The 27,657-nt window shown below is 45.8% G+C and overlaps 1 protein-coding gene across 2 annotated transcripts in view; it reads right to left on the bottom strand.

Annotated features, from left to right (window-relative positions):
* Nucleotides 1-27,657, bottom strand: part of dnah5l (dynein, axonemal, heavy chain 5 like) — a 493,661-nt gene that overhangs the window by 438,595 nt on the left and 27,409 nt on the right. For both annotated transcript variants that reach the window (XM_038797876.1, XM_038797875.1), the window contains exons 3-8: nucleotides 21,632-21,732; nucleotides 20,826-21,014; nucleotides 16,062-16,136; nucleotides 15,626-15,709; nucleotides 15,379-15,450; nucleotides 4,986-5,087 (exon numbers count right to left, since the gene is read on the bottom strand). In XM_038797876.1, the coding sequence (XP_038653804.1) occupies nucleotides 4,986-5,087; nucleotides 15,379-15,450; nucleotides 15,626-15,709; nucleotides 16,062-16,136; nucleotides 20,826-21,014; nucleotides 21,632-21,732 (623 nt within the window). The remainder of the gene's footprint in view (nucleotides 1-4,985; nucleotides 5,088-15,378; nucleotides 15,451-15,625; nucleotides 15,710-16,061; nucleotides 16,137-20,825; nucleotides 21,015-21,631; nucleotides 21,733-27,657) is intronic.

Raw genomic sequence — 27,657 nt, 5'->3', positions numbered from 1 at the left:
AGAAGTTCTGAAAAAATGAGAATCAGAACTCCTGATGCTGATGGTGTGGTGGGGAGGGGGGTAAGAACCCCTGATGCTGATGGTGCAGAGGAGTGGAGTGGCGTGACAGCCCCGATGCTGATGGTGGTAGGGGGCATTGGGGGGGGGGGGGGAGAGCCCCCAATTCTTTGTGGGCTGGGGCGGAGGGTGTGCTGGGGAGCTTATTTTCTGTGCCGAAGGGCACTCTGACCTCTGTGGAGCCGGGCTCGCCAGCTCTGTCAGGCCCACCCCACCCCACCACACCACAGGGACAGCATAAACCTCGTCCCCTGAATTTTTATTTTCAGGAAGGCTTAAGATATGAACTAAAAACTCAGCTGTGCAGCTGGAGAGCTACATGTCGGGCTTCAGTCAGAACCTGGCTCTGAACAAAATGAAGAATTCCGCCCAGAGGTCTCTCTGCAATGGTGGAGAGAGGAACAGTTAACATTTCAAGCCCATTACGTCTCTTCTACATAACTGAAGAGGTATAGAAATGCAATGAATTGTTTGGGCAGAATGGAAGTTCAGGGATAGGTCGGAGCCAAGGAGAAAGTGACAACAATGTCATGGACATAAGAGAAAGAGGGTGTTAATGGTGGCATTAAGATCTGAAGAAGTGCTAAGAGTGGCATAAAGGTACAATAGCCGGATGTGTCAGTAGGAGAATAAAGGTAAGCGCTCAGTGGAAGCAAAATTGAAAAACAAGGTCGTGTGGGGGAGAGGTGGGGTTGTCTTGGCGTAGACTGAGGGAACCAAAAAAAAATAAAGATAGTAAAAGTTGTTGAACTCCAATGTTGAATCCAGAAGGCTGTAATGAGTCTAATTGGAAGATGAGGTTTCTTTCAGTTTGCATTGGGCATCACTAGAGCATTGCAGCAAGCCAAGGATGGACATGTGGGCATGAGAGCAAGGTACTAAGATGAAATGGCAAATGACTGGATGATTGGGGTCATGCTTGCAGATGGAGCAAAGGTGTTCCGCAAAGCATCCACCCAGTCTACGTCGAGTCTCCCCAATATAGAGGAGAGCACATCGGGAAGTGAATACAATAGACCAAATTGAAGGAGATGCACTTGAAATATTGCTTTAGCTGAATGGATTGTTTGGGTCCATGGACAGCGAGGAGGGAGAAGATAAAGGGACAAATGTTGCGATTGTATGATAACGTGATATGGGGAGGGACTGAAGGATAAGGGCGATGGAGGAATGGACCAGAATGTCATGGAGGGAGTGCGCCCTGTGGAATGCTTACAGGGACTGTGAGGGGAAGCTGTGTTTAGTGATGGCGTCATGCTGAAGTTGACGGTAATGGTGAGGATAATCCTTTAATGTGGAGGCTGGTGGGGTGAAGAGTGAGGACGAAAGGGACCTGTCATGGCTCTGGGAGGGAGGGGAAGGGGTGAGGGCAGAAGTGTGTGAGATGGGTTAGACATGGTTGAGAGCCCTGTTGACCATAGTCGGGGGGGTGGGGGGGGGGGGCACCTTAGTTTAGAAAAGGGCATCTCTGAGGTGCAGTTATCAAAGGTAGCATCATCAGAACTGATGCAGCAGAGAAACAGGAAGAATGGAATGTAGTCCATAAAAGGAGTGGCATGTGAGGAGCTATATTTGAGATATCTGTGGGAGTCAATGGGTTTGTAGTTAAGATTAGTGGTCAGTCTATCACCAAAAATAGAGACAAAGAGGTAATTGAAGGGAAGAACAGTGTCAGAGGTGGATCACGTGAAGATGAGAGGGGGGTAGAAGTTGGGGCGACACATTGATACAGTGGTTAGCATTGGTGCCTCACAGTGCCAGGGCCGGGCTCGATTCGGACCTTGGGTGACTGTTTGCGTGGGTTTGCTCCGGGTGCTCAGGCTTCCTCCCAAAGTCCAAAGCAGGTGGATTGGCCATACATAGAACCAAACATAGAATAGAAGGAGGAGGAGGCCATTCAGCACTTCAACCCTGCTCCGCCATTCATTATGATCATCAAGTTCAATCCCCTGATTCCACCTCCCCCTATATCCCTTGATCCCTTTAGCCCCAAGAGTCATATCTAATTCCTTCTTGAAACTACACAACATTTTGGCCTGAATTACTTTCTGTGGTTGTGAATTTATCCCTTATCCTCAAACTATGACCCCTAGTTCCGGACTCCCCCACAATCGGGAACATTTTATTTATATACCCTGTCTAATCCTGTTAGAATGTTGTACGTTTCTATGAGATCCCTCTCACTCTTCTAAACTGCAATGAATATAATCCTAACCGATTTAGTCTCCCCTCATATGACAGTCCCGCCATCCCAGGAATCAGCCTGGTAAACCTTTGTTGCACTCTCTCCATAGCAAGAACATCCTTCCTCAGATAAGGACTGCACACAATACTCCAGGTGTGGCCTCACCAATGTCCTTACAACTGCAGTAAAACATCCCTATTCCTTCTACTCAAACCTTCTCGCTATGTAGGCCAACATACTATTTGCTTTCTTTACTGCCTGCTGTGCCTGCGCACTTACTTTCAGCGACTGATGCACAAGGACAACATAGTCTCTCTGAGTATCTACCTCGCTCAATTTGCACCCATTCAAATTATAATCTGCCTTCCTACTTTTGCTACTTATTTTCAGTACTGACTATGAAGTGGTGATAAACCGTTAGTACTGAATAGACTTGTCCCATGTGATCGTGAACAATTGGCAAGCAATTTTATTTTTATTCATCGATGGGATGTGGGCATCACTGGCTGGACCGGCATTTATTACTCATCCTTGAGGGCATTTAAGATCAACCATATTGCTGTAGATCTGGAGTCACATGTAGGTCAGACTAGATAAGGATGACAGATTTCCTTCCCTAAAGGACATTAGTGAATCATCGCTGAGGGCATTTAAGAATCAACTGCATTGCTGTGGATCTGGAGTCACATGTATCATGGAATCATAGAATTTACAGTGCAAAAGGAGACCATTCAGCCCATCCAGTCTGCACCAGTCCTTGGAAAGAGCACCTCACTTAAGCCCACACCTGCTACCTATCCCCATAACCCAGTAACCCCACTTAACCTTTTTTTGGACAATAAGGACAACTTAGCATGGCCAATCCACCAAACCTGCACATCTTTGGACTGTGGGAGGAAACCGGAGCACCCGGAGGAAACCCACGCAGACACGGGGAGAATGTGCACACTCCACACAGACAGTGGCCCAAGCAGGAATCGAACTTCGGACTCTGGAGCTGTGAAGCGACTGTGCTAACCATCGTGCTGCCAAGCCATCCTAGGTAAGGACAATATATTTTCTTCCCGAAAGGACATTAGTGAACCAGTGTTTTTTTTCAACAATCAACAATTGTTTCATGGTCACCTTTAGACTTTTAATTCCAGACTTTTATTGAATTCAAATGTCACCACCTGCCATGGTGGGATTCGAACACAGTCCCCAGACCATGATTCTGTACCTGGGGATCACTAGCCCAGCGACAGTACCACTACAACCCTACCTTCCAAAGCTATTGAAGGAGATAGCAACCTGGAAGACAAAAGTGAATTGGAAGTTGCTAAAAGTAACATTTTAAATGTGTTGTTTATTTTCTGGACTTAAGAGCAGTGATGGAAAGATTTGCAGAACATCAGTCTTCAGTGAGGATTATTTGGATAGTCTCCCTGAAGATGTCCAATGGAGGCAGGTGTTTTGCACTGAGAGAATCTACCTCTGAGGCACAATGCAGAATAAGGATAACAGAAAGTCCAAGACAAACAAGATAAATCCAAGCAAGCCTTACAACCCTGTCAGCCTGCCCTCAATCATCAGTATAGGTATGGAAGGAATCATCAACAGTACTATCCGGTGGTACATGTCCACCAATACCTGCTTATTAAACTCGTTTTAGGTTCTACTAAGACCAGTCAGCTTCAGGTCCCACCACAACCTTTCTACAAACATGGATAAAAAAAAGTTTGATTTCAGAGGTGAGGTGAGGTGAGGTGAAAATCACTGACCTTTAAATTCAAGGCAATATCTGTCTAAATGTAGCACCAAGGAGCCCCTATAAAACTGAAATTAAGGAGGATCAGTGGGGAAACTCCCCTTTGGCTAGAGTATTGTCTAGCACAAGGCGCAATAGCTATCATTGTTGAAAACCAATCATCCCAGCCCAGGACATTGTTGCCGGATTCTGCTCTGTGGAACTCCTAAACTCAACTATCTTTAAATGCTTCATCAATGAGTTTCACTCCATCATGAGATCAGAAGTTGGATTGTTTTCTGATGTTTGCACAATGTTCAGCTCCATTCACAATTCCCCAGCTAATGACGTAGCTCATTCCTGTGTGCAACAAAACTAGGACAAAATGGTAACCGCCGCCGTTACAAACCTGTCTTGTGACTAACCTATATTCAATCTTAGGTAAAGGCACAAAAACACGTGTGTAAAGAATATTTACCACACTTAAATTTGCAAATTACTGTCGGCAATGGTTTTTAAAATAAATTTAGAGTACCGAACCTGCGCATAATTTGGGTTGTGGGGGTGAAACCCACGCAAACACGGGGAGAATGTGCAAACTCCACACGGACAGTGACCCAGGGCCGGGATTCGAACCCGGGTCCTCAGCGCCGCAGTCCCAGTGCTAACACTGCAGCACATGCCACCCTACTGTCGGCAATGTTAACAGTTAACCCCTTATTACATCTGTGTAGCAAACCTCTCTCCACTATTTTCAAAGAAACATTACACAAAGTCATTTTCTGTGCCCACAGTAGATGCTAATGTATTTCAAGTTGCTGCTGACAGTCAAGTTGAAGGATTGATGATAACCTAATATGTTTTCTTTCAAATACATAAACCTGCATTTTAATATATTTAATAAAATATGAGTACAGTCTGCCTCCCTCCACACAAAGAGAAAGATTAACAAAAGGTTATAACTGGGATTATTCTAGAAAAAATCTGTGACCGTAACTGCCACTTAAGGGAGGCTACCTCTTGAGACCGCAGAGCCGGTACCATTATATTGGCGAGAAGTTTCTCCAGTCCTTGAAGTAGGTTCCCTTCAGAGCAACTAAGCATGCCGAAGTTGACCTCCTGAAGAGTAAAACGGCTTTTAAATATATGCATACAATATTATAAACATTATTGACTAAGATTAATGGTGAACTACTTGTATAAATTCTAACTTCATAAATTAATGACAAACCAAAATTTTAACGAACAATATCTAGCAATAATCCTCAAAACTGGTATCACATGAATTGGTTAAACCAATTGAACAGTAAAGAATATTGTCAAAAAGGTTGATAAAGGGAGACCAACACATTGAGCAATCTCTTCTCTTTTGAAATGGCGATGGTCTTTATATTGCCTGTGCTTTCTATTTTTAAAAATGGCAATGTCTGAAAAGTCAAGATAGCTGTGTCGTACCTTCTACAAAAGTAGAATTCTGTTATGGTGAACAACTTGGCCAGGAACTCAAATGATTTCCACAATCAACTAATGCCTATTGACTAGTGTTGCTAAATGCCGAATAATGATTTAAATAGCTGATTGATCCAAACCACGTTCATATGGTTTGGTCCTGTCCAAAGCTGGAGGGGCATTGGAGGGAGGCGTTCAGGGTAGTTTCGAAGGTGGTACATCACAGAATTTACAGTGCAGAAGGAGGCCATTCAGCCCATCGAGTCTGCACCAGTTCTTGGAAAGAGCACCCTACCCAAGGTCAACACCTCCACCATATCCCCATAACCCAGTAATCCCACCCAACACTAAGGGCAATTTTGGTCACCAAGGGCAATTTATCATGGCCAATCCACCTAACCTGCACATCTTTGGACTGTGGGAGGAAACAGGAGCACCCGGAGGAAACCCACGCAGACACGGGGAGAACGTGCTGACTCCGCAAAGACAGTGACCCAAGCCGGGAATTGAACCTGGGACCCTGGAGCTGTGAAACAATTGTGCTATCCACAATGCTACCGTGCTGCTCACTACATGTGAGACTTGAGCCGGGTCCCCTGGAGGCCATATTTGGGGTATCGGATCGGCTGAGGTTGGAAGCGGGTGCGGAGACATATGCTTTAGCCTTCACCTCGCTGATGGCCCGAAGGCGGATCCTGTTGTGGTGGAGGTCAGTTTCTCCACCCTGTGCTCTGGTTTGGCAGAGGGATCTGTTGGAGTTTTTAACACTCGAGAAGGTGAAATTTGAGATGAGGGAAGGATGGAAGGGTTCTACAATTCATGGGCTTTGTTTATTATGCACTTTCAAGAATTGAATGACATCAAACATTAGGGGGGAGGAGTTTGGGGTGGTGGAGGGGGGGGGTTGGGGAGGGGGGTTGGACTGTGTATGTTGTTGGTGACTATGTATGGGTGGATGGTGGATTCCTGAATCCTTTTCTTTAATGTTTGTATTTAAAATGTTGAGGGTTGTTTGGGGGTTGGTGGGAGGGAGGAATTGTTGGCCAGGGGATTGACATTGTATTTGTTACCGTTGATTGTTTGTTGGTGGGTATAAATTTGGATGAAAATGTGAAAAAGGAGGATAATAAAAATATTTATTTTTTAAAAAGCTGATTGATCAGCTTCTCCAATCTCTCTACTAATATTCTGCTTAAAATCGTCATGCTCTTAATGTCAACCTTATTTTTGGATTATTAATTTGTCGGTCAAGATCAGTTCAAAGAACTCTGCTTAGTTCTAATTTTTGTTTCAGAAGGAATAGAACAATAAAACTAGTGTTGAGTATGAACATTCTGAATGGGTTTAACTGAACTAATTCACAGGTTCAATTGAAACAGAATTGATAGAAACAAAAGCAGTGTCAAAAAGAATGTAATACAATTCCTCTTTCTGACTATAATGTAAGTTCAGTTGGATGAGAATTCAAAAAGTTCTTTTTTATTCATTTCCGGGATGTGGGCATCACTGGTCAGGCCAGCGTTAATCCCTAGTTGCCCTTCAGAAGATGGTGGTGAGCTGCCTTCTTGAACCACTGCAGTCCCTGAGGTATAGGTACATTAGGGAGGGTGTTCCAGGATTGTTAGTCAGGTTCGCAGTGTGATGCAGCTGCATGTACTGGAAGCTACATATATCAATACACCGGGCCCTGTTCTTTGCAGACAGAAATTACATGTACACACATTTTGCCTGTTTCATCTGAACAAAGTATATGTCAGCCATTCACAAGTTCATTCCTCAGGGAAAAGCCTTGACCAATCAGAGTCAAGTTGCCTGTTTCATCCCCTTCAGGGATGCCAAGAGACAATACCAGACTAAGCTGGAGTCCAAGACTAACAACACAAATTCTTGGTTGTGGCAAGGCATAAAAGATATAATGGGTTACAAAGCAAAGCCGAGTAGAATCTCAGGCAACAGAGCACCCCTCTCAGATGAACTCTATACATTCTGGGCGCGATTCTCCGCTGCCCACGACGGGTCGGAGAATAGCGGGAGGGCTTTCCCGACATTTTTCCCGACCTCCCGCTATTCTCCCCCCCCCCACCCCCCCCCCCCCCCCCCCCCCCCCCCCCCCACGGCTGCCCCACGACATGAATCGCTGCTTCCATTTTTTACGGCGAACAGCGATTCTCCCCTGGCCGATAGGCCGAGTTCCCAGGCCTTTACGGCCGTTTTCACGAACGCAAACACACCTGCTCTCACTGTTCGTGAAAACGGCCGGCAAGTGCCGTCCCGGACAACCATGGCACCGATTGGCACGGCCGCACCACCGCCGTGCCAAGGGTGGCATGGGCCTGCGATCGGTGGGCACCGATCGCGGGCAGCGGGTCCGATACCCACACACTCTTTGTTCCTCCGGCTGAGGGGCATGACGTCCCGCGCATGCGTGGGTTTGACGCATATGCGTGATGACGTCATCCGCGCATGCGCGGGTTGGAGCCGTCCAACCGCGCATGCGCGGCTGACTTCATCATGCGCTTCAGCCGCTGTGACGCTTGGCACGCGGGCTTAGCGACGGTTGCTAAGCCCGCGATGCCGTGCTTCACGGGGCCGCGCTGCTAGCCCCGCCCGGGGGGGGGGGAGAATCGGGTCCCGGGAGGGGGTGCGGAGGCTGCCGTGAAACACGGCCAGTTTCACGGCAGCCTTTACGACTCTCCGCATTTGCGGAGAATCGCGCCCTCTATTCTTGGTTCGAGCAGGAAGCCAACAAACCAGTGTCAACTGCGCCAACAGCTTCAGACACATCCATATCTACCGTCACAGCCTCAGAAGTTAGATCGGCCTTCTCGATAGTGAACCTACAGAAAGCAATGGGTCCTGACATAGTCCCCGGTCGTGCACTCAGATCCTGCGTGGACTAACTGGTGAATGTGTTAACAGACACACCGTCAACCTCTCCCTACTCTGTTCTGAGGTTCCCAATTGCTTCAAGGAGACCACTATCATACCGGTGTCAAAGAAGAACCTGGAAACGTACCTCAATGAATATCGACCGGTGGCCCTGATATCTTTCATTATCAAGTGCTTTGAGAGGTTGGTCATTGGACACATCAATTCCATCCTTCCAGATTATCTTGATTCACTGCAATTATCCTACCACCACAACCATGGAATCCTGGAGGTGCTCATAACAAATAGCAGGGCCTTTTTTGTGAGTACAAAATTTGCCGCTTTCATGAAGGGCAACGGAATTCGGCATGCCCACACTGCCCCATAACATCCGGCACCAAATGGCTTGGCAGTAAGGGGGCTATGCAGACAGATGGGTAGGGGCTAAAGAAGCAGACTTCAGGCTCGATGGACACCATGCTGGTTTGTTTTCTGTTCTCATACAGGACCACACCGCACGCAATAACTGGGATGGCCCCTGCTAAGATGCTCATGAGTTGTCGGTTTCATACCCGACTTAGTTTGCTTCTGCCAAACATCGGCGCAAAGGTGTGCTGTAACCAGGAGTTGCAAGAGTGTTGCCCAGTTCAACGTCTGCCTTTCCAATGCTTTGCACCTAATAATGCTGTGTTCATTCATAACGTTTCTGGGATTGTCGTCCATCAAATGGGACCAGTCTCTTACCAAGTTCGGGTCTGGGGGCAATGGATGCAAAGGCATTTGGATCATATTCGCTCGTGGACGTTGGTCCTTTGTGAGGTTCCTCGGAAGAATCCTGTCTTGAATCCTCCAACTCCATTGCCAAATCAGCTTGCTGCAACGCCTCCAGTCTGTGTCAATGCCCGACATGCCCCAGATTGTATCTTTTGATTCAGATATGGAAACGCAGACGTCTGAGGTCTCGGATGCAGATACAATGGTTCAGGCGCCTCCTGCCAATCATCCGTAACAGCGTTCCTGCCACAGACGATGTTCCCCTTCAAGATGTACGCTGCTTGATCAGGCATTTCAGTGGTTTGATGTTTCACCAGAGCCGAGGAGTGTACAACGTCCTCCACCTGCTCCTCCTTCTCCACCTCGCCGACCGTCGAGTGTGTCTTCGGACTGTGAGGGGGAGGAATGTCATATCCCACATGGAACATACGGGGTGGGAATGATTATCTTCCCCGTGGTTCTTGCAGAGTGTGTGCTCCCCCACTAAGGGGCAGGGGAACTCATTCAGCTATGTATAAAAGGTCAGCCCGTAAGGCACCGACCACAGAGAGACCCGATAGGGATCTACCGGGAGTTGTAAATAACATAACTAAATAAACCAAAGATCTTTATTCTTACTTGGTGGACTCCCCATATTCTTATTAAAGTGGAGATGTTTGTTGATGATTACTCAATGTTCAGCACCATTTACGACTCCCCAGATACTGAAGCAATCCATGTCCATATGCAGCTTGTGCTAATTAATGGCAAGGAACATTTACACCACCCAACTGCCAGGTAATGCTCACCTTTAACAAGAGGGAATCTAGCCATCTCCCTTGACATTCAATGGCATTACCATTGCTGAATCTCCCACTATCAATATCAGGGGAGGGGTGATTCCCAGAAAAACTGAACTGGACTAGCCAGATAAATATTGGCCAAATAAATGAATAAGCGCAGGTTAGGGACTAGGAATTTTTCTGTGAGTATTTTTCATGAGATGTGGGTTTCATTGGCTAGACCACCATTAGTTACCCATCCCTAATTGCCCTTGAACTGAGTAGCTTGCTCAGCCGTTTCAGAAGGCATTTAAGTGCTGTGGGTCTGGAATCACATGTCGTCTAGATCAAGTAAGAATGGCAGATTTCCTTCTCCAAAAAACATTAGTTAACTAGAGGGGTTTTTACGACAATCAATGAAAGTTTCATGGGCACCATTACTGAGACGAGCTTTCAATGCCAGATTTATTCATTAAATTCAAATTTCACAAGCTGCCATGGTAGGATTTGAACCAATGTCACCAAAGCATTAGTCTCCGAATTACTAGTCCAGTGGTAGCATCTCTGTGCTAATACCTCCCCGATACCCTCCTGACTCCGGATGCCAATCCACTGTCTACAAGGCACAAGTCAGGAATCTGATGGAATACTTTTCACTTGCCTGGATGAGTGCAGCTCCAATAACAATCGAGAAGCTTTGTATCATCCAGGACAAAGCAGCTTACTTGATTGGCAGCCCATCAATGACCTTAAACATTCACCCCCTCCACCTCCGATGCACAAGATGCACTGCAGGAACTCACCAAGGCTCCTTTGACAGAATCTCCCAAACACACAATCTCTACCACCTAGAAGGACAAGGGCTAGCTGAGGTCAGTATAAAAGACAGACAGAGAGCGCACACAGTAAGCGAGCATTTTTCCAGGAGACACATCCGGAGTGAGACTCATACAGAGTGGGAGATTTAAACTTGGTAATTTGGTGCAGTGAGGTAATTCGGTGCAGAGTGTGAGGAGGTGCTTTTTAACCCTGGTAAGTGACTGGTAAGTAGTCTCTCTTTTTCTTTTCATTGTCTAATTTATTTATTTTTATTTTGAAATTCTAGTTGTTTAAGTTTACCAAGGGTTTAAGACATGGCAGGAGATCCCAGACCCGTGTCATGCTCCTCGTGTGCGATGTGGGAGCTCAGGGACACGTCCACTGTCCCTGGCTCCTTCACGTGCAAGAAGTGTGTTCAGTTGCAGCACTTGTTAGACCGCTTGACGGCTCTGGAGCTGCGGATGGACTCACTTTGGAGCATCCGCGATGCTGAGGAGGTCGTGGATAGCACGTTTAGCAAGTTGGTCACACCGCAGGTGAAGGTTACTGAGGGAGATAGAAAATGGGTGACCAAAAGAAAGAGCAAGAGTAGGAAGGCAGTGCAGGTGTCCCCTGCGGTCATCTCCCTGCAAAACAGATATACCGCTTTGGATACTGTTGAGGGAGATGGCTCACCAGGCGAAGGCAGCAGCAGCCAGGTTCATGGCACCGTGGCTGGCTCTGCTGCACAGCAGGGCAGGAAGAAAAATGGCAGGGCTATAGTGATAGGGGACTCGATCGTAAGGGGAATAGACAGGCGGTTCTGTGGACGCAATCGAGACTCCAGGATGGTATGTTGCCTCCCTGGTGCAAGGGTCAAGGATGTCTCGGAGCGGCTGCAGGACATTCTGGGGGGGGAGGGTGAACAGCCAGCTGTCGTGGTGCACATAGGCACCAACGATATAGGTAAAAAACGGGATGAGGTCCTACAAGCGGAATTCAGGGAGTTAGGAGTTAAACTAAAAAGTAGGACCTCAAAGGTAGTAATCTCAGGATTGCTACCAGTGCCACGAGCTAGTCAGAGTAGGAATGTCAGGATAGATAGGATGAATGCGTGGCTCAAGAGATGGTGCAAGAGGGAGGGATTCAAATTCCTGGGGCATTGGGACCGGTTCTGGGGGAGGTGGGACCAGTACAAACCGGACGGTCTGCACTTGGGCAGGACTGGAACCGATGTCCTAGGGGGGGTGTTTTCTCGAGCTGTTGGGGAGGGTTTAAACTAATGTGGCAGGGGGATGGGAACCAATGCTGGAAGTTGGAAGGTAGTAAAACAGGGACAGAAACAAAAGGAAGTAAGGGGAAAAGTGCAAGGCAGAGAAGACATAGTCAGAAATCCATAAGGGCGACAGTACAAGGTACAGTGACTGAGGGGAGCACAGTGAATAGGCCCAGTAATAACAAAAGGAATAAAACTGGAGATGTTAAGATTCAAAACAGAGGTAAAAAAACCAACATAAGTGTACTTTACCTGAATGCTCGTAGTATTCGGAATAAAGTAAATGAGTTGGTGGCACAAATCATCATAAATGACTATGATTTAGTGGCCATTACTGAAACATGGTTAAAGGATGGTCACGACTGGGAGTTAAATATCCGAGGGTATCAAACTATTCGGAAGGACAGAGTGGATGGTAAGGGAGGTGGTGTTGCTCTGTTATTTAAGGATGACATCCGGGCAATAGTAAGGGATGACATCGGTGCTATGGAGGATAAGGTTGAATCCATTTGGGTGGAAATCAGGAATAGTAAGGCTAAAAAGTCACTGATAGGAGTAGTCTATCGGCCACCAAATAGTAACGAGATGGTGGGGCAGGCAATAAACAAAGAAATAACTGATGCATGTAGAAATGGTACAGCAGTTATCATGGGGGATTTTAATCTACATGTCGATTGGTTTAACCAGGTCGGTCAAGGCAACCGTGAGGAGGAGTTTATAGAATGTATCCGCGATAGTTTCCTAGAACAGTATGTAATGGAACCTACAAGGGAACAAGCGGTCCTAGATCTTGTCCTGTGTAATGAGACAGGATTGATTCATGATCTCATAGTTAGGGATCCTCTCGGAAGGAGCGATCACAATATGGTGGAATTTAAAATACAGATGGAGGGTGAGAAAGTAAAATCAAATACTAGTGTTTTGTGTTTAAACAAAGGAGATTATAAGGGGATGAGAGAAGAACTAGCTAAGGTAGACTGGGAGCTAAGACTTTATGGTGGAACAGTTGAGGAACAGTGGAGAACCTTCCAAGCGATTTTTCACAGTGCTCAGCAAAGGTTTATACCAACAAAAAGGAAGGACGGAAGAAAGAGGGAAAATCGACCGTGGATATCTAAGGAAATAAGGGAGAGTATCAAATTGAAGGAAAAAGCATATAAAGTGGCAAAGATTGCTGGGAGATTAGAGGACTGGGAAATCTTTAGGGGGCAACAGAAAGCTACTAAAAAAGCTATAAAGAAGAGTAAGATAGAGTATGAGAGTAAACTTGCTCAGAATATAAAAACAGACAGTAAAAGTTTTTACAAATATATAAGACAAAAAAGAGTGGCTAAGGTAAATATTGGTCCTTTAGAGGATGAGAAGGGAGTTTTAATAATGGGAAAAGAGGAAATGGCTGAGGAACTGAACAGGTTTTTTGGGTCGGTCTTCACAGTGGAAGACACAAATAACATGCCAGCGACTGATAGAAATGAGGCTATGACAGGTGAGGACCTTGAGAGGATTGTTATCACTAAGGAGGGAGTGATGGGCAAGCTAATGGGGCTAAAGGTAGACAAGTCTCCTGGCCCTGATGGAATGCATCCCAGAGTGCTAAAAGAGATGGCTAGGGAAATTGCAGATGCACTAGTGATAATTTACCAAAATTCACTAGACTCTGGGGTGGTCCCGGTGGATTGGAAATTAGCAAACGTGACGCCACTGTTTAAAAAAGGAGGTAGGCAGAAAGCAGGAAATTATAGGCCAGTGAGTTTAACTTCGGTAATAGGGAAGATGCTGGAATCTATCATCAAGGAAGAAATTGCGAGGCATCTGGATAGAAATTGTCCCATTGGGCAGACGCAGCATGGGTTCGTTAAAGGCAGGTCATGCCTAACTAATTTAGTGGAATTTTTTGAGGACATTACCAGTGCAGTAGATAACGGGGAGCCGATGGATGTGGTATATCTGGATTTCCAGAAAGCCTTTGGCAAGGTGCCACACAAAAGGTTGCTGCATAAGATAAAGAAGCATGGCATTAAGGGTAAAGTAGTAGCATGGATAGAGGATTGGTTAATTAATAGAAAGCAAAGAGTTGGGATAAATGGGTGTTTCTCTGGTTGGCAATCAGTAGCTAGTGGTGTCCCTCAGGGATCCGTGTTGGGCCCACAATTGTTCACAATTTACATTGATGATTTGGAGTTGGGGACCAAGGGCAATGTGTCCAAGTTTGCAGATGACACTAAGATGAGTGGTAAAGCGAAAAGTGCAGAGGATACTGGAAGTCTGCAGAGGGATTTGGATAGGTTAAGTGAATGGGCTCGGGTCTGGCAGATGGAATACAATGTTGACAAATGTGAGGTTATCCATTTTGGTAGGAATAACAGCAAACGGGATTATTATTTAAACGATAAAATATTAAAGCATGCCGCTGTTCAGAGAGACTTGGGTGTGCTAGTGCATGAGTCACAGAAGGTTGGTTTACAAGTGCAACAGGTGATTAAGAAGGCAAATGGAATTTTGTCCTTCATTGCTAGAGGGATGGAGTTTAAGACTAGGGAGGTTATGTTGCAATTGTATTAGGTGTTAGTGCGGCCACACCTGGAGTATTGTGTTCAGTTTTGGTCTCCTTACTTGAGAAAGGACGTACTGGCGCTGGAGGGTGTGCAGAGGAGATTCACTAGGTTAATCCCAGAGCTGAAGGGGTTGGATTATGAGGAGTGGTTGAGTAGACTGGGACTGTACTCGTTGGAATTTAGAAGGATGAGGGGGGATCTTATAGAAACATTTAAAATTATGAAGGGAATAGATAGGATAGATGCGGGCAGGTTGTTTCCACTGGCGGTTGACAGCAGAACTAGGGGGCATAGCCTCAAAATAAGGGGAAGTAGATTTAGGACTGAGTTTAGGAGGAACTTCTTCACCCAAAGGGTTGTGAATCTATGGAATTCCTTGCCCAGTGAAGCAGTTGAGGCTCCTTCATTACATGTTTTTAAGGTAAAGATAGATAGTTTTTTGAAGAATAAAGGGATTAAGGGTTATGGTGTTCGGGCCGGAAAGTGGAGCTGAGTCCACAAAAGATCAGCCATGATCTAATTGAATGGCGGAGCAGGCTCGAGGGGCCAGATGGCCTACTCCTGCTCCTAGTTCTTATGTTCTTATGTTCTTATGTTCTTATGTAAGTGTAGGGGAACACCACCACCTCCAGGTTCCCTCCAAGCCACACACCATCCTGATTTTTAATTATATTCCTTCATTCCTTCACTGTCGCTGTGTCAAAATCCTGGAACTCCTTTCCGAACAGCATTGTGGATGTACCTACACCACATAGACTGCTACAGTTCAAGAAGGCAGCTCACCACCACCTTCCCAAGGGTAATTAGCATGGGCAAAAAATGCTGGTCTAGCCAGCAGTGCCTATATTCGATGAATGGAAAAGGTATTGCCCAAAAAATAAATGCCACAGTATATTCCTTTAACTTTGATGTTTCAGAATGATACTGACCTGAGACACATTAGCTGTGCTGATGCTTTTATCAGTAGTTCGAAGAAAGAAGAAGCAAGTTCCAATCAAACTCTGAAACCAGACAAGAAAAAGTGAATGACTTTTTCAAGTATATAAAGTAGAACTTTTTTCTTCTGCTGATACAGGTTTCAAAATCTCAATCCTTAGCACTGACATTGTATTTACAATTTAAAACTTTACACAGCAAATTTCAATATGAATTATCAAGACATAAACTTAACCCTACCTCAGTCGAACCATCAGTAATGAACAGCCTTTTCTGATTTAAGCCTCTTAATATATCTGCACTTAAACGTCTGGAATCTGTGGTCTGATGGATTAAACAATATATTCCTAAATAAACTGAAAATCAATCATTTCGAGTTGTACCAATTATTTAAATATGGTTGAACATTCAAACATAAGAAGTCATGGTCAGTTGTTATTTTAGTCAGCTGGAATTTTACAGATATACTTCAGTCATTTAAATTGTGCCTAAGAGAAACTATTCATGCACAAGAAAATATTGACATAGCTTTAGATTTTGGTATTAGCTAAAAGTTAAATTCAAGCAGATCAGTGGTCTATTCATTGTTGCTGTGATTTATAACATACCCACATTTAATTAAACCCATGTTAATGAAAAGATCTGAATATTTTCATTTCAAGCAATAAACACTTACTGTCGCTGTCTCTTGATAGTAAAATAGTAATTTTTTACATCCATTTGGTGCAAAGAATTCTTCAATCATATGAAACTGGAAAGGAAAGTTTACTTAATATGAAAAATTATTTTAGTACTGACACCAGACAAAACCTAATTCGAGACATCGTCATTAATAAACATAGCAAAACAGACTTTGCATATATTTTGAGTGCTCATGTTAAATGGACAAAAAAACAAATATCTTCTTCACAAATATAATAATAGCCATCACATTCCAAAAAGTAATACTATACCAAGATTACCATAAGCGCTTTGAAATGTTTTGACAAAATGCACAGCATAAGGTGCAGTGTTGTCCATTATAAATTGCAAAATAAAAATCCAATAGAAACGCCACACATAGGGTTACAGCAATACCATCTTAGCTGCACACACTCAGTTTAGTAAAACAAGATGCCTTTCCTGTCCACATGATGACTTGTAATCAGTGGCAAAGTGAAAGCCCTTGCCGCTGATCTTGAAAAAGGATGCCCACATAGATCTCAAAATATCTGTGGCTTGAATTTCCCATTTTGAATCTGGAACCAAAGAGATCTCCAGGCACTTGGCAACAGTGATCTCAGCGAGCAGAGAGAGCAGCCAATCACACTGAAGAATTCTAACTGACAGGGATTCAGGAAGTACAATACTATAATTATCCTTCACTGTTTGATCATTTTACAGAAACCAAAATTTAAATTGGGACAGACACACAAGATTAAGGTAGAAGCTAAAATATCAGAAACAAACATTTATGTATTCTTTTTTAATTAAAATCTTATAGAATTTTTATCGGAATGGAGGAATGTGGCATTCTATAAACATAAAATTAGATTGCCAGGACCAAATAGGTTATTATGCAGCAATTATGACTTAGTACACTGCGAAAACACTGTTACATTCCATTCAGTGTGTTGTAACTTTGGCCAGGATTCCTGGCAGTTTCACAGTCGTAATGAAGATGAACCTTGACTTTTTGCTGACATTACAAGCACAAGCTCTAGAGCCCCATTGTATCTAACGTTGATAAGTGTAATGCTGTCGATGTAGTGAACATGGACTTCCAAAAAGCATTTGACGAGTGCCGCACAACTGACTTGTGAGTAAAGTTAGAATTCATGGAAAAACAGGAACTGTAGTAACATGGAGACAAATTTGACTGAAAACAAAGAATAGTGGTGACGTTTTTTTTCCAATTGGAGGAAGGTTTATAATGGAGTTGCCCAGGAATCAGTGTTAGGACCATTCTTCTTGCTGATAAATATTAATCGGCAAGACATAAGGGCACAATTTCAAACTTTGCGGATGGCATGAAGTGTGGACGTATTGTGAATCATGGAGAGGATAGTGTAGTACTTCAAAGGATGTAGACAAGTTGGCGCAATGAGCGGACAAGTGGCAGATGACATCAAAGCATGGAAGCCTGAAGTTATTTATTTTGGTAGGGAGAATGCAGTTTGATAATGTGAAATAAAGGGTACAATTCTAATGGGATACAGGAACAGAGGGACCTGGCTCTATATGTGCATGAGTCATTGAAGCTGACAGGGCAGGTTGCGAGAGTGCTTAATCAAGTATATGGGGCGGGATTCTCCCATCCCGAGGCAGAGTGTCCATGCAGTCGTAAACGTCGTCCTGTTTTACGACGGCGTTAACGGGCCACTGCCGAGAGTAATTCTGGCCCCTACAGAGGGCCAGCATGGCGCTGGAGCGGTTCGCGCCGCTCCAGCTGCCAATCCTGGCACGAACTGTGCGCCGCGGGATCCGCGCATGCGCAGTGGCGCCGGCGCCAACGTGCACATGCGCAGTGGCACCAACGCAACATGTGCAGTGACCTACTTCAACGCGCCAGCCCCGACGCAACATGGCACAGGGCTATAGGGGCCTGCGCGTAGGAAAATAGGCCCCCAGCCAGAGAGGCCGGCCTGCTGATCGGGCCGCGATCGCGGGCCAGGCCACATTACACATTAGAGTTCCCCCTGGGGTCCCCCCCCCCCCACCCCCCCCCACAGGCTGCCACCCGACCCTTCAACGCCGAGGTCCCGCCGGCTCTCAATATGGACATAGAGTACAAAAGCAAGGAAGTTATGTTAAAATTGTATAAAACACAGATTCTGCCTCAACTGAGCACCTCATCCTTCTCTCGACACTAGAAGGCATTAAAAAGGGTGCAGAAATGAGAATGGCTCTAAGGATAAGGAACTTCAGTTATGCAAAAAGATTGGAGAAATTAGAACTGTTCTTCGTGGTGAAGAATGAGAGGAGATTTGAGAGAGGATTTCAAAATCATGAGGGTTGTGGACAGAAAAGATAGAGAGAAACTGTTCCCATTGATGGAAGAATCGACAACCAGAGGGCACATATTAAAGGGGATTGGCAAAAGAACCAATGGCAACATGAGAGGAAATCTTTTCATACAGCGAGTGGTTAAGATCTGGAATACACTGCCTGAGAGTGTGGTGGAGGTAAGGTCAATTGAGGCTTTCAAATGGGAATTGGATCATTATCTGAAAAGGAAGTATTTGGAGGGCTACAGGAAGAGAGCAGGGAAGTGGCAACAGGTGAATTGCTTCTTCAGAGGGCTGAATGGCTTCCATCTGTAACCATTCTCTGATTCTATGTGCGTAATTAATTTATAATCATCTAACATATATAGTTCAAAGTTTTGCAGTGTTTTCCAGAAATGTGTGGAATTCTAGTATGAATTTATTGGACACAAGTTTGCATTTGTGTCCGGAAGTTGTTAACTACACTTTAACTTCAGATTGGTCAACAAGAATATTGGTTTGCACTAAGTGTGGTACATGCACCACTGCTCTGCACCTGGAACATGACTGGATGCTATTTTTGCTGACTTGCTGATAATGAATACAAAACCACAGCAAGTTAGTATGCAGGTACAGCAAGAAATTAGAAAGGTGAATGGCATGTTGACCTTGACTGCAAGTGATTGCATAACAGGAATAAAGAACTCTTGCTACAATTTTACAGGGTTTAGGTGAGTCCACATCTGGAGCAGTGAGTGCAGTTTTGGTTTCCGCATTTAAGGACAGGCTTGCATTGGAGGGAACCCAGTGAAGGTTCACTGAATTGGATCCTGGGAAGAGGGGGTTGTCCAATGGCAAGGTGCTGAATAGATTGCACCTATATTCTCTGGGGTTTAGGAAAACGAGAGGCAATCTCATTAAAACATACAAGACTCCGAAGAGGTTTAATAGGGTAGATGCTGAGAGATTGTTTCCACTGATGGGGCATTTAAAACACAAGGGTACAATCTCAGAATCATCTAGGATTGAGATGAGGAAAGATTTCTTAATTCAAAGGGTTATGAATCTTTGAAATTCTCTACTCCAGAGGGTGTGGATGCTCCATCACTGAAAACATTTAAGGCTGGAAAAGGCACATTTTTGGTTTCTAAGGAAATCAAGCGATATGGGGAGTGGGCAGGAAAGTGGCCTTGAAGCCCAAGGTCAGCCATGATTGTATGGATTGGTGAAGCAGGCTCAATGGGCTGTACAATCTACTTCTGTCCCTATTTCTTATGTTCTTGTGTGTCCTATTAGAGCTGCTGAGTTGGGCTTGCATTCTTTTTCTGGCCTGGAGCTGTTTGTCCAACTGGTTGAGAAAAACACAATGACAGCTTCACTTCAATGGAAGCTGACTTCTCCTGGTGACGAGGTCTGTCATTTTTATCCAAGTTACACTCTGCATTAAACACATAGCCAATAAACAACAACCAAGGAAGAAACCACAGACCATAATGGAAAACACTTGCACACAATCAGCTGAAAACTTTCAGCAGGTTAGGTGCCCCGCTGCTGAGATTGAAAGTGGGGCCCAATGACACACTGGGCAGGGAACCGGCATTTTACTGTCAGCAGCCAGTTAAGAGGTTGCTGCCAGAACTGGCGCCCAATTGAGGTTTGTTTTGAAGTATACTGGAGCCTGGCAGGACACAACCATGTGGAAGTTCAGTAAGAGTTGATTATTCCTGTAGTCGAATCACTTGTAATAAAGGTCAACTTATCATTTGCCTTCCTAACTGCTTGCTGTACCTGCATGTTAACTTCCCATGTTCTGGAAGCGGGATACCTTCTTTTGGCAGCTCTGTAGCCATGAAGTGGCCGTTGCCACCACAGGGCCTCTGCTTGAGCCATGGAGCATAAAGGGGGAGCCATTCGCGCAACCCACTGGAAAACTTACTTGGCAGTTTCTCCATAATTAAGAACATTTGCTCCAACAGCCCACCCAGTGTACAGCAAAGGTGCCTGCCACAGTAATATGTTGTGGAGGGAGGAAAAGTTTGGGTTCTCCTCCCAATGCCTTCCACCCCATTTCATCAGCTCTCCTGTCCTAGCCCATCTCCTAAAGGTTGGCGAAATCCAGGCTTTTGCCTTATTTCATTTCGCTGTTTTATTAAAAAACACAGTAAAAAGATTAAATTGCACATGGGGATACCATTTGCATTCCCAATCAACCATCTGTGGCTACTGGCTATCCTATAGGGTAACACTGAGCTAGACAACAGAACTTTTACTACAATTTTACTCAATGTTTTTAAAAGACAACTCAAACAGTTAAACAGAGTGCCAAATCCATCCCCACCTATGCTAAATATCCAAAAGAAATTCTAAAATACATGGGACCAATAAAATGTAATCCTAAATTTATAGTTTTGGTACAGTCACATTGCTGGTGTCAAGAAGAGCTACAGGATACACATTAAGAGATCAAGTCATACCTTTTCATCCGCAATCATAAAGTCCTGCACAGCTGTTTCCTCCAGACCTGTTCCATCTGCTAACTTAGATGTGAGATAGCTGTGCCGAGAGTCCATTTGAGATCTCCGTTCTTCCTTTGCTGCTTTAGCTTGTTTCAGCATTTCCTTTTTTGCCTCAGTGGAAAGTAGAATGGTCTTTCTACCTTGAGTCTAGCAGGAAAGCAAAAACCTCAGGAACTATATTTTAGAAATTACAATCAACAATATTAGCATATGGATGTTTAACATGTGTGTGTGCTATTCTTCTGGCCACTATTTTAACGACTGGAGGTAAACTCATTAAAATAGCAAATGTAGGAAATACATTTTAAGGCATTAAGCATGCAAATGCTGACATCGACAAAAATCATTTTTAGACTTTCATAATAACAAATGGAATAATTTCTTTAGGCTAAAGGCTATCTGAATCTTTGTTGAGAATTCATTAATTTCAAGTTGAATGAAAAATTTATCATCACTGAACTTGACCTTGGGTGCTTTTCTCCACTTCATCAAACTGTTAATCAGTTTGTTCTCGACATTGGAATTCTGTTCTGATAAATGAGATATCACTGGATATAGTTTCAATGTGCAAATGATCTAATCCCAAATGTTACTGCATTGTATACTAATTAACTGGGTTTCCTGCATAATGTAAAGCGTATTTCGAAAGATATGTTAAATAATTTTATTAACACAATGTAAAAGAATGACCATTCATAATTCAGAATTTTGTTAAACTAAAAATATTGAAATAGCCTTGAAAACTGATCATAAGCGCCACTTACTGAGACTGATGTGGTTGGAGATGGTGCTGAAATAGACGGTCCAAGTCCTGAATTTTTCCATTTATTTGCACCTAAACGCCTGTGTCGACGTAATTCTCCAGCTAAATTAGGGTTAGAGATAATTATTCTTAATTAGTAAACAAAGAAGAAAACATATCAATATGTGGTCAAAAAATGTGGTTCTTTGCAGCAGGCTTTTGGGGTGTTACAAGTGTCACAGCGGCTCCAAAATGGTATACATGCCATTTTGGAGCAAGTCATGCCAGATGCCATACTGGTGAGGACATTAGCAGAGTCCACCCACCAGACATATACAAAGGAGGCACATTGTAATGTCAATCAGCATATAAGCTGATCTGATGGCAGAACTGCCACATTGGAGCTCAACCCTTCAGCTGATGCCATGTTAAACATGCACAGATGAACAATCATTCAGCAGCAGAAAGGACATCCCACCAGATCTATTCAAAGGGATCATCTAATTTCAGGTTAGGTGCTGATTGGTTTCTACTGCCTTTTGCTTTGATTGTAGAAGTGTTTGGGTTTCTGGAGTTCTTTAAAATTGGATTTGGCATGTGCTGTAGGACTTCAGGGATCCTTCACAAACTACCTTCTCCCAGACATGGGTGTGCGAAAAGCTCATCTGACTGCAATATCAGTAACCAAAAGTCCAATTCCCTATTCAACAACAGTCCTGCACCTTATCTTCCCTCTGCTACTGAACATCACAAAGTCCTCTTGGCCACAGAGCAAAACTTAAAGCCAGCTCAAATTAAATATTCCCAATCAAATTTATACCTCAATCCACACCATACTACAAACAAACGGCAACAAATCACTCTTGTGCATTCCCTTACGTCTTGCCTGCCAGCTGCAATGATGGCGAGAGACACGAGTTGCCTCTTTTCGGCGTCATGATATTGAGACACACACATAATGATATAGAGAAAGGCACAGACAAGCAGCTAAAGGACACAGGGAACAAGACATGACCAATACGCAGGCAAGACACTCAGGGGTGTGATCTGACACGAGGCACTCACACTCCGCCTCTTTCCACTGCTGAACATCTAGAGAGTCAGTCAAGGGTGTTGTTACAAACTCACACCCCCACCACATGGCTAAGAGCTAGTCTGGTTCAGTCAGACAGAGTAACCACTTAAGTTAGCAGAGAGTCGAACTCACAGAGAACTGTGCTAACTGTGCTATTAGTTCAATAAACCTGATTGAACTAACTTCAAGGTCTGGAGTATCTTTTTGATCTAAGCTGTATCTAGTTGCAGCCAGTGTTATACCAGTACCTAACACGACATTCAGGAAGGCTCACTAAATCACAACCCAATCAAGCAGTGGTCAGGTCCGCAGCAAACCTTCCCCTGGAATAGTGACCCCACAGGCAGACCTCTTGCTTACTGAGAACTGTCGGCCAACCAGAAGCTAACAGCTCTGATGCAATTACGACAAGACGAAAGTAGAGAGTAATCGAGGCTTTCTTAAGACAGAGATGTGGAGCCTCCCGCAGCTGCTGCCAAAATGGCTGCAGCTCGGAGAGCCCACACATTTATACTCCGCCTACTGGGCGGAGCCAGCAGGCAGGGGTCTACCCCCATACCTGTAGTACAGGGGCCTTACCATAATACCCTTGTATGCAGTATACACAATACAACAGTGGTGACTACCACATTCACCCCTGTTAAAAAGAGTCCAGCGGGGGTGGTGGAAAACTACTTACATACAGGTTGTTTAAAATTTAAGAAAGAGGTTACAAATTTAGACGATCTGGTGCCTTGATCCGTCGTTGCGAGCGCCGCAGTTCTGGTGGCGATTCAGGCGTTGCTTCGGACATCGGTGACTCCGGGAGCGTGTCGACCTCATCTTCATTCCCGGGTAGGACCAAGGGGAGGGCGGATCATCCAGGAGCGGGGGCTGTGGTGGGGTGCGCCGGGGGGAGAGAGGGTGGCGCCGGGACAGAGGAGGGGTGTGTGGGAACCCAGCTGGCGCCAAGTCCCTGAGGGAGACTGTGTCTTGGCGGCCATCGGGCTACGCTACGTAGGCGTACTGCGGGTTCACGTGGAGTACCTGTACCCTCTCAACCAACGGGTCCGCCTTGTGGAGCCGCACATGCTTGCGGAGGAGAATGGGTCCTGGAGCTGCCAGCCATATTGGGAGCGAAACCCCAGAGGTGGACTTCCTGGGGAAGGCAAAGAGACGTTCATGGGGAGTTTCGTTAGTTGCAGTGCACAGGAGCGACCGAATGGAGCGAAGGGCGTCGGGGAGGACCTCCTGCCAGCGGTAGGAGGGGAGATTTCTCGACCGTAGGGCCAGCTGGACGGCCTTCCAGACCGTCCCATTCTCCCGCTCCACCTGCCCGTTTCCCCGGGGGTTGTAGCTGGTCGTCCTGCTCGAGGCAGTGCCCCTGTTGAGCAGGTACTGGTGCAGCTCATCGCTCATAAATGAGGATCCCCGGTCGCTGTGGACATAGGCGGGGAAACCGAACAGAGCGAAGATGGTGTTGAGAGCTTTGATGACAGTGGCAGACATTTTGGGGCATGCGATGGCGAAGGGGAATCTTGAATATTCGTCGACCACATTAAGAAAGTACGTGTTGCGGTCAGTGGAGGGGAGGGGCCCTTTGAAGTCCACGCTGAGGCGTTCAAAGGGGCGGGAGGCCTTCACCAGGCGCGCACGGTCTAGCCGGTAGAAGTACGGTTTACACTCCACGCAGACCTGGCAGTCTCTGGTGATGGCCCTGACTTCCTCGTTGGAGTAGGGCAGATTGCAGGCCTTTATGAAGTGATAAAAGCGGGTGACCCCTGGGTGAAAGAGATCGTCGTGCAGGGTGCAGAGTCAGTTCACTTGTGCGCTGGCACATGTACCTCGGGATAGGGCATCGGGGGGCTCGTTGAGCTTACCGGGGCGATACAAAATCTCGTAATTGTAGGTGGAGAGCTCGATCCTCCACCTCAAGATCTTATCATTTTTGATCTTATCCCGCTGTGTGTTGTTAAACATGAAGGCAACCGACCATTGGTCAGTGAGGAGAGTGAATCTCATGCCGGCCAGTTAATGCCTCCAATGCCACACTGCTTCAATGATAGCTTGGGCCTCCTTTTCGACAGAGGAGTGCCGAATTTCGGATGCATGGAGGCTGCGGGAAAAGAATGCCACGGGCCTGCCTGCCTGGTTGAAGGTGGCAGCCAAAGTGACGTCTGATGCATCACTCTCGACTTGGAAGGGGAGCATCTTGTCGACAGCGTGCATCGCGGCCTTGACGATGTCAGTCTTGATACAGTTCAAGGCCTGGTGAGCCTCAGGTGTCAGGGGAAAACTTGCCCAGAAAATTGACCATGCCCAAGAAGCGCAGCGCCGCCTTCTTGTCCTCAGGGACTTTCATGGCCTCAAAGGCCTTGACTTTGTATGTGTCCAGGCGCACGCCACGTTGTGAGATCTGGTAGCCTCGGAACTTGAGCATCGATGAGCTAAAACAACATTTGGACCTGTTTAACTTTAGGCCATTTGCATGTACACGGCGGAATACCTTCTGGAGACGGGAAACATGCTCTTCAGGGGTCGTGGACCATATGGTGATGTCATCCACGTACACATGAACCCCTTCAATGCCCTCCATCATCTGCTTCATGATGCGATGAAATATCTCTGATGCTGAGATGATGCCAAATGGCATGCGATTGTAGCGGTATCTTCCAAAAGGCATGTTTAAGGTGCAGAGCCTTCTGCTGGACTCTTCCAGCTGGATTTGCCAAAATCCCTGTGATGCATCCAATTTGGCGAAGAAACTCGCGTGTGCCATCTCACTTGTGAGTTCCTCCCACTTCGGGATGAGGTAGTGTTCCCGCATGATATTCTTATTGAGATCCTTGCGATCAATGCAGATGCGCAGGTCCCCTGAAGGGTTCTTTACACATTACATCGAGCTGACCCAGTCAGTCGGTTCGGTTACCTTGGGTATGATGCCTTGTTGCTGAAGATCCTTGAGTTGTGCCTTCAGGTGCTCCCTCAATGGAGCCGGGACCCGGCGTGGTGCGTGGACCACTGGCTTGGCATAGGTCATAGCAGAATCTTGTATCGATATGGCAACGTGCCCATCCCGCTGAACACATCTGGATACTGGGCGAGGATGTCATCAATGCCGGCCTGAAGATCCACATGGGAGGATGTCGTGGTGTAAACCCTTTGAATGAGGTTCAGCTGCTTGCAGGTGTGCGCACCTAGTAGGGATGCCTTGTCTGACATAACAATCTCAAAGCGCGTGTGTGTTTCGGTTGGATATGTGCAGATGGCAGGATCCCAGTGCCATGATAGCATTCCCGTTGTAGTCCAGGAGCTTACAGGCTGCTGGAAGGACCGTGGGGGGCTTCTTAATGCGTTTGAGGTCTGCCTGTGAGAGGAGGTTGGCAGAGGCACCTGTGTCCAGCTTGAACTGGATGGGGCAGTGGTTGACCTTCATCACCGCACGCCATTCATCCCCGGCATCCACAGCGAGGATGGATCGGACTTGTGATGTGCCTGGTGTGGCATATTCACACTTTGCAATAATGCCCACACGGTAGGCATTATCCAGGCATTGCTCATCTAAATCCGTTGCACTGCTGGGTTCAGAATCCTGTAGGCATTGTTTTACGCTCCGGACGCGCCGTCATCAGAATTGGGAGTGCTGGCTCCTGACTGGTGGTGCAGATCTGCACAGGGCTGCAAAGTGTCCAGGCTTCCCACAGTTTAAACAGCGTCTGCCTCTTGCAGGGCAGTGTTTCTTTAATTGGGCGGTGCCACAGTTCAAACATATAATGACATTGGCGTCCTGACACTCCGTGCGTCGTTGCACATGCGCAGCGCGGTAGTCAGACATCTGCACCTGCGCAGTGCGGGTGTTGGCCGCTTTGTTATCCCGTTCGCATCGCTCCTGCACCGGGCCCCGGGAAAAGTGCGTGAAATGGCTGCTTTCATCAATGCTGAGGCGCTTCATCCGGGAGACATCCTGCACACTCTCCACCTCGTGGGAGGCTAATTTATCATTTTCTGCCGTTTTGTTCAGGGAATAGCGATTTTTAGCGTGCTCATGCACTGTGCATGTTTCAATCGCGACTGACAGGGTCATCTGCTTGATCTTCAGTAACTTCTCCCTCAGAGGATCAGAGTGAACTCCAAAAACGATTTGGTCTCTGATCATGGAGTCAGTGATATTACCGAAGTTGCAGGATTGCGCTAGCAGTCTAAGGTTAGTTAGGTAGGGGTTGAAGGATTCGGCTTTACCTTGTAATCGTTGCTTGAAAATGTAGCGCTCGAAGATTTCATTGGTGTCCACCTCACAGTGGCTGTCAAACTTATCCAGGATGGTCTGAAACTTTGTCTTGTCCTGGCCTTCGGCGAAGTGAAACGAGTTGAAGATTTCGATGGCGTGATCACCCGCTGTTGAGAGGAGAAGAGCTATCTTCCGTGCATCAGACGCACCATTGAGGTCCGATGCTTCGATGTAAAGCTGAAATTTCTGCTTGAATGTCCACCAGTTGGCACTGAGATTGCTGGAGGTCCTGAGCTGGTGAGGAGCCGGAATCTTTTCCATTGTGCCGATGTACATTCGCTGGTCGTCACCGATCTTGCTGAGATGAACTAACTAGATTGAACAGACTCCTGGTAGCATGTTGTGTTATGTACTCTGGAATAACACAGGCTGCAACTTGATGCAGCTTTGAGTAAAAGATGCTCCAGACTTTGAAGTTAGTTCAATGTGTTTTATTGAACCTTTAGCAAAGTTCTGAATGAGTTCAACTCTGCTAATCTAAACTTAGTAACTCAGTCTAACTGAACCAGCCTTGCTCTAAGCCACGTGCTGGGGTGTGATACTGAGGATACACCCTGTCTCACTCTGTAGATGTTGGTCAGCGGAAAGAGGCGGGGTGTGAGAGCCTCATCCCTTTTATAGTGAGATACCACCCCTGAGTGTCTTGACTGCTCATTAGTCATGCCCTATTCTATGTGTTCATTAGCTGCATGTCTGCATATCATTA

The sequence above is a fragment of the Scyliorhinus canicula genome, chromosome 5 (genome assembly GCF_902713615.1).
Source record: "Scyliorhinus canicula chromosome 5, sScyCan1.1, whole genome shotgun sequence".
Classification (NCBI taxonomy): domain Eukaryota; kingdom Metazoa; phylum Chordata; class Chondrichthyes; order Carcharhiniformes; family Scyliorhinidae; genus Scyliorhinus; species Scyliorhinus canicula.
The sequence above is the reverse complement of the archived record's forward strand: the minus strand, read 5'-3'. Positions and strand labels throughout refer to the sequence as shown.